The sequence below is a fragment of the Benincasa hispida genome, chromosome 11 (assembly GCF_009727055.1).
Source record: "Benincasa hispida cultivar B227 chromosome 11, ASM972705v1, whole genome shotgun sequence".
NCBI lineage: Eukaryota > Viridiplantae > Streptophyta > Magnoliopsida > Cucurbitales > Cucurbitaceae > Benincasa > Benincasa hispida.
In genome coordinates this window covers 41715981-41723417 of record NC_052359.1, presented here as the reverse complement: position 1 = coordinate 41723417, position 7437 = coordinate 41715981, and the positions used below count along the sequence as shown (strand labels likewise).

General features: G+C 29.7%; 1 protein-coding gene across 1 annotated transcript; it reads left to right on the top strand.

Annotated features, from left to right (window-relative positions):
- The first annotated feature begins 1018 nt into the window (after nucleotides 1-1018).
- Nucleotides 1019-3212, top strand: LOC120089826. The gene has a single exon (XM_039047230.1). The coding sequence runs from the start codon at nucleotides 1318-1320 to the stop codon at nucleotides 3001-3003; it is 1686 nt and encodes a 561-aa protein (XP_038903158.1). The 5' UTR covers nucleotides 1019-1317; the 3' UTR covers nucleotides 3004-3212.
- Nucleotides 3213-7437: the final 4225 nt, after the last annotated feature.

Genomic DNA, 7437 nt, shown 5'->3' with positions numbered 1-7437 from the left:
ATTCATATTTTATTCAAACAAAGATGGGAAGAATTATTGAATAAAAAAATTTCAAAACAAAAATAGTAACCATAAAAGTAGATTATTTAAAGTTAAAAAAACTGCATCAAACATTCACATGTATGAACTCAACTCTGCACCTTAAACACAGACATATAAAGTATACAGATATATGAACTCCACAAACATATGAATTTCAGACATCCTATCTCAACTCAGCGCTCAATCCTAAATAACTTTTGAAACAATCTCAAAATTTATTTTAAACAACTTTTTTCCAATCTAAAGAAGTACTAGTTAGAGAAATTCTATCGATGATATTATTATTAATATTATTCACTCTATTTTTTCAAATTCTAAATTTAGATATGGTAAACATACAAATATTTTTTAGAATTTGAACATTAGAAAATTCAAAAACAGTTTTCATATGATTCAAATTACTTATCAAACACATATTTATTAATTTCATATTTGTTGAATTAATAATAAATATAAAAATAAAATGTACAAATTATAAAAATCACCCCTAAAATATCAAAGTAATTATAATTATACACTCAAACTTTTAATAATAGAAATTGAGTCTTCAAACTTATGAAAGTGTAAAAATTAGACCTCAAACTTACGTAATTATAAAAATGATAACAATTGCATAAGTTTGAGAGTTCAATTTTATCACTTGGGGTCCAGTTTCTATCACTATTATAACTTTGAGGTCCACTTTTAACATATTTTTGAAGTTTGAAGACCTAATTTTTATCGGGATACACTCATCTTCATGCATTCTTATTCATCACTTACATAAAAAAAATATATAATAAAATAAAATAATTTTTAAAAAATATTAAAAAGAATTTACGGAATAATTTAGTGAAATATAAGAAGATAAGATAAGTATGGGCTATAATGTACTTTAAGTATGTTATTTTTACAATTGAAAGGGTAATTTTTACAAATTCTCTAAGAAACATGTGTTGAATGTTTTTAATTATCCCTTTCCTTTTCTCATTTCTCCAACACGCAATTTTTCCGCAATAAACTTCTATCTATCTTTTAATCATTTCTTAACATTGCCCAATACAAAATAAAATATGACCATGATAAACAACAAAATCCCCTAAAACTTATACGAATTTCAATTAAACATAGTTTTTTATTTTATTTTATTTTTTAAATTTTGGTTTCCGTGCACGCCTCACCATCGTCAAAACAGAGTCTTCAAAATCCCACTTCATTTCTCTCACTTCTCAATCTAATTCAATCCAATCCAATCCAATCCAAAAATCTTCCCTCAAGCTCTAATTTCCGCCATTAATGGGGAACTGCTTTTCTTGTTCTTCAACCCCTTCCAAAACCCTCCCCATCGATTCCAAATTCTCCTTCCCTTCCCCCCATCCGGCCTCGCATTCCGACAGCAACAGAAACACCGGAGGATTTGCTTCCGGCGCCATCCACCTTGGCGGCGGGCTGGAAGTCTGCCAAATTTCGTCCTTCAACAAAATTTGGGCTGCCCGTGAAGGTGGGCCAGAGAATCACGGTGCCACATTCTTCGAACCCAATTCACTTCCCGAAGGATTCTTCGTTTTGACCTATTTTTGTCAATCCAATAGTAAAGCTCTGTTCGGATTTGTCCTCGCCGGGAAAAATACCGGGTCCAACGGAGAAGAAGCCTTAAAGAAGCCCGTGGATTATACTTTGGTATGGAGCACCGAGTCATCGAAAATTAAACGAGACGGTAACGGCTACATCTGGTCGCCGACGCCGCCAGACGGATACAGAGCCGTCGGCCACGTCGTCACAGCCTCGCCGGAGAAACCCTCCTTGGACAACATACGGTGTGTTCGATTGGACATGACGGAGGAATGCGAGAAGGAAGCATGGATTTGGGGGCCGATGAAATCAAGAGACGAAAATGGATTTAATGTTTATAGTTCTAGACCCAAAAACAGAGGAATCACAGAGATGGGAGTTTCAACCGGAGCTTTTATAGCTCTGCCGGCATCAGATACAGCGAATTCTCCGTCCCCTGCTCTATTCTGTTTGAAGAATTTGAATTCGATCTCTGCAGCTATGCCGGATTTATCCCAAATTGATTCTTTATTTCAAGCTTATTCTCCAATTATTTACTTTCATCCAAAAGAAAAATACCTTCCGTCGTCGGTAAACTGGTTTTTCTCCGGCGGGGCTTTGTTGTATGATAAATCCAACGAGTCAAATCCGGTTCCCATCAACCCGGATGGGTCGAACCTTCCTCAAGGAGGCTCAAACGATGGACAATTCTGGTTAAATCTTCCCACAGACGAGGAATTAAAAGAGAAATTGAAAAATGGGGATTTACAGAGCTGTAAAGTTTATCTCCATGTAAAGCCGATGATCGGAGGAATTTTCACCGACATAGCGATATGGATCTTCTTCCCCTTCAACGGGCCGGCAACAGCAAAGGTCGGGATAATCGACATTCCATTCACGAAGATTGGTGAACACATCGGCGATTGGGAGCACATTACATTACGGATGAGCAATTTCACCGGCGAGCTCCGGCGAGCTTACTTCGCACAACATAGTAAAGGTGAGTGGGTCGATCCGCCGTCGCTGGAGTTCGAGAAGGGGAACAAAGTGGTGGCATATTCGTCGTTGAACGGCCATGCATCGTACTCGAAAGCGGGGCTGGTGTTGCAGGGCGGAACGGAGATCGGAATTCGGAACGAGACGGCAAAGAGCGGATTGGTGCTTGACGCCGGAGAGAACTACTCTGTAGTTGCGGCGGAGTATTTGGAGGGGATGGTGGTGGAACCGCCGTGGTTGAATTATACTCGAGAATGGGGGCCGAGAATCGAATATCCTATCGTTGAAGAGATCGAAAAAGTGGAAAATTTGCTGCCAGGGAGGTTGAAGGAAGGCTTCAGAGGATTTGTAAACAAATTGCCGGATGAAATTCGTGGAGAAGAAGGCCCAACCGGACCCAAGATGAAGAACAGTTGGAATGGAGATGAACCTTAATTCAAATTATTTGGTTTAATTATCATTTTAGTTCCTAATTATCGTATTTGATTACAATTTGTTCATTGTAGCTTCATTAAAACTTTCAAAATACAACCATTGCAACGACCAAAAATAGAAAAATAAAAAAAGGTAATCAAACTTATGAATGTAAAAACCGACTGCAGGTCAATTATTATTATACTTACGGTATCATTATTAAAGCTCAACTTATTTTACTTATTATCTTTCTAATGTAATAAACAGAACATAAATTATTGTTTAAAAAACTTGTCATATAAAAAAATTGTAGGATAAATTATAAAAACCACATGAAGTATAATAGTAGTCATAATTACACTCTCAAACGTTTAATTGTAAAAATTGGACCCTAAATTTCTACAAATATTAAAAATTGAACCCTCAAGCTTAAAACAATTGTGGAAATTAGACCCACAAATGATAAAAAATGAATTATTAAATTTGTACAAATGTCCAATTTGATCCAATTTTAATGTTTATATAAATTTGAAGGCTTAATTTTTAAAATTAAAAGATTAAGGGTATATTGTAACTACCACCCAGTTTAGGGTGAATTTTGCCATTGGCTCAAAATTGTATTAACATTTACCTTTTATAATTTTTTTCTTTTGGAAGAGTTAATCAGATTATATGAACTTAATTGAAAATTTCAAAATTATGTGGCAAAAGGGAAAATTTAAGGAAACTATTTTTTTTATCAATAATATATTTGGTTTATATATGGGGAAAATCTTTAAATCAATTATCCAAAATATATATAGATAAATAAATTAAAATCTGTAATATTTAGTCCACGGATGGTCATATTTAATTTTTGTAATATGGAGATATTGATTGGTAATTTCCATGTAAAAAAATATTAATTTAGTGAATTTAAATGATCCAATGAAACTAATATCAATGAATTTAAATTTGTTAACTTTTATGAACTTTTCTAAATTTGTTAGCTTTTTCTAAAGATTAGTCCTACTTAAAACATTGGGAAAAAAAAAACTATATAAATGGTGTTAAAATATAAAAGAAATTGATTCAAACTTTATGTTATTTATTAATGCCTTGAAAGAAAAGAGAGAATTTGACTTTTTATTAAAAAGGAAAAAAGATGAGCAAATTTCAAATTTCATTTTTAAGAATATAACTGTAAGGGAAATAAACTATTTTGGTTAAAATATGCATTTGATTTGAACTTGAATTTAGTTTCTAAATTTAGTCCATAATATTTTAATCATTATATTTTAAAATTTATAACAATGTAATTTCTTAACTTTTTTTATATATATATATATATATGACAGTTTATCCATTATATTTACTATAAAATTTGTAACAATTAAATTTTTATGATACTTATAATTAAAAATTTAGTAAAGTTTTTTATTATTGTGATCGATAAATTGATTAGAGATTAAGTGATGAGATTACTAAAGACAAATCTTTAATACTTTAAGAAAACCATTATTTTAAAAAAAATCATTACATAACGAAAATTTAGGAGAAATCAATTGATTACCTAAGACTACATGATAGTCATTTGGTTATCAACTTTCCCTTTTTTAAAATTAAACTAATAAAACACTACCTTTGCCTATTCACTGCTTTATTTTATTATTTATTTTTTAGGAAAATTATCAAAAATCAAACTGAAGTTTTGGAAACAAAAAACAATTATTAAAAACTTATTTTTTTGTTATTGAAATTGTGGGTTAGAAGAGACCTTAAATGTTTAGTTAGAAAAGATTAAACATATCGTAAAGAAGTGGTAAAAAAACAAACACAATTTTCAAAAACAAAAAATCAAATGATTATAGATATAAACTTTTGAAGTTGTAATTAAAACATCAAATTAATGATTCAATTAATTTAAATCTTAAATTTTTATTAGTAAATCAATTTTGACCGTTTGTTAGTGATTTGTAGTTATTTTAATTTGATACATATTAAAGTCAGCTCAAAAATATAATTTTATGTTTGAACTTATTTGAATTCGTCATCTATTTCTTATTGGTAGTGCATATAATTATACTAGAAAAGCTTCTGTCTCAACACCCGTCAATCACTCAAATTAATAGAAAATCTTATTTATTTGATTGTTGTATTTGTATCTGATTCATTTTAAAAGAAGTCTCATACACGTACCAAAGTTATGTATTAATGATTTTAGAAAAAAATTCTAATGAAAGGTTCTAAATTTGTTCACTAATAAAACTTTTACGATTTAAATTGATACAACCTTAAAGTTTATGATAAATTGATTTTTTTCTTTAAAATTAATCCTTACATTTTGTTGAAATTTTATTCACATAAGTTAAATTGATACATATTTTAAATTATATAGACAAATTGATTAGCATACCAAAATTTAGAAATTAAGGACTTGTTTGGAAGGAAATTTGAACAATATAAATTTGAAAACAAGGGATTCAATAAAAACATAGTTGTATATAATATTTTTAGATATGTATTTGATAGTATATTCAAAATTGGATTCTAATTTAAATAATTATTTTAGATGTGTTTGATACGATATTTATTAACTATAAAACTAGTTGTAGTTATATGCTAAATATTAGGTTGGTTATAAATTATTTTTAATTTATTCATGAACCTTTTAATGTTAAAATTACTATATAATCATTATTTTGTAATATTATATAATTTATAATACACTACATAAAACATATATTAATTTGGGTAGCGATTAGGTGCAATCCATTTTAATACTCCAGAAAAAAAATGAACAATTTGATGTGTAATCTAGGTTGTACCTAAGTTTTTCTATTAATTTTTAAAAAATTAATTGAGTTTATATTATGGTATACTATATTTGTAAATGTGTTATCTTTATTTAATATTAAAAATATATTATAAATTATAATGTAAAAGAAATTTTGGAAATTAGTTATTCGTACGCTATACGATTGTCTCATATAACATCAGTCTGACTTAGTTGACATGGGCTCTCCCTAGATGTGAAACTCCCTCTTTCTTTAACTTAGACTCCCTCTAAGTAAGTGAATATTGGTGTTGAAACACATAAGGCCCCCTAAGTGTATGAGACTCATTCTCACTTAATGATATCTTTCCATCTACTTGTGCACTCCCTTCACATGAGAACTTATGCTCCTGCTAAGTCTTGAGAGCTCCTTTCTCGATGAAAAACACCTTAGACTCATTCTAAAACTTGAGAAACCCATCTCGATGAACAAAGTCTTAGGCTTCCCCTAAGACCAATCAACCTTCGTGAATTGAAGTAAGATCAAGTGAAGAACACGTCGCCAAACTCAAAGAACTTCTATTTGAATACAATGTAGTGCTATAGTCTATAAAGTTCACACAATGATCTCACAAACAATTGATGCGACAACCCTAGCACACAAACTTCTTGTGCTTAAATAACACAATGAAATGATGGAAAATATTTCCACAAAAAAACCGTAAGCTCACTAACAAGGAAAATATTCCAAAGAAAATAATAAATAAGAAAAGAAATATTCTGCAGATTTAGAAACCGGAAGGAGAACCTCTGAGACAAGATCATCCAAAGACAAAAAATAGAGACAACTCTAAAAAAATCCAAGAAATTAATGCCAGTAACTTAAACAAATATATTTAGTCAAATCATATTTTTAACAATAAAAATATTATTTTTATAATTTATACTATGGTACATATTTGTCGAACTCAATAAATTTGAAAATATAAGATAGAATATGGATTTCCAACTTACCTATCTAAATTATCATAAAGTTCCATCACTAAAATTGAAATTTATTATATTTATTTATATATTTTATAAATAAGTTGATAATGTAGTTGGATTTGGATAGAATAGGATCGGATGATAGATTAAAAAATATACAAGACATAAAAGACAATAAATAATTTATCAAGAAAAAAAAGGACAATAAAAAAAAATTTCCACCCGCGTTTGAAGAATAGGGGAAAAAAAAAGATGAAATATAAAAAAACCAGAAAGTGAATTTTTGTCTTCACCTTTTCAGACACGACAATTTAACAATAATTGACAGACAGCAATAATAATGAGTGGACCATATGTCATAAATAGATCAACGCTCAATCACAGCTCATATTTCTAATTATCCAAAGTTTTTCTTTTTCTTATTTTCCTTCCAACGTCCAACTACCCTTTGACCAAATTTAACTAATACAAACGATAATATAACTTAAGCTAGATCGAGTATGATTCAATTGACATATATGGTAGAAAACATGAGATTTGCAATTTGAATCTTCTTACTTCCAGTTATACTAAAAAAATTTATAGAAAAATTTGCACAAAATATTGGTTACGAACTATCAATTTAATTAAGACTAGATTATAACAAATACCTTCGAACCTTCCTTTTTGTTTAAAAAAATATTCTTATACTTTCAAAAGTTACAATATTACCC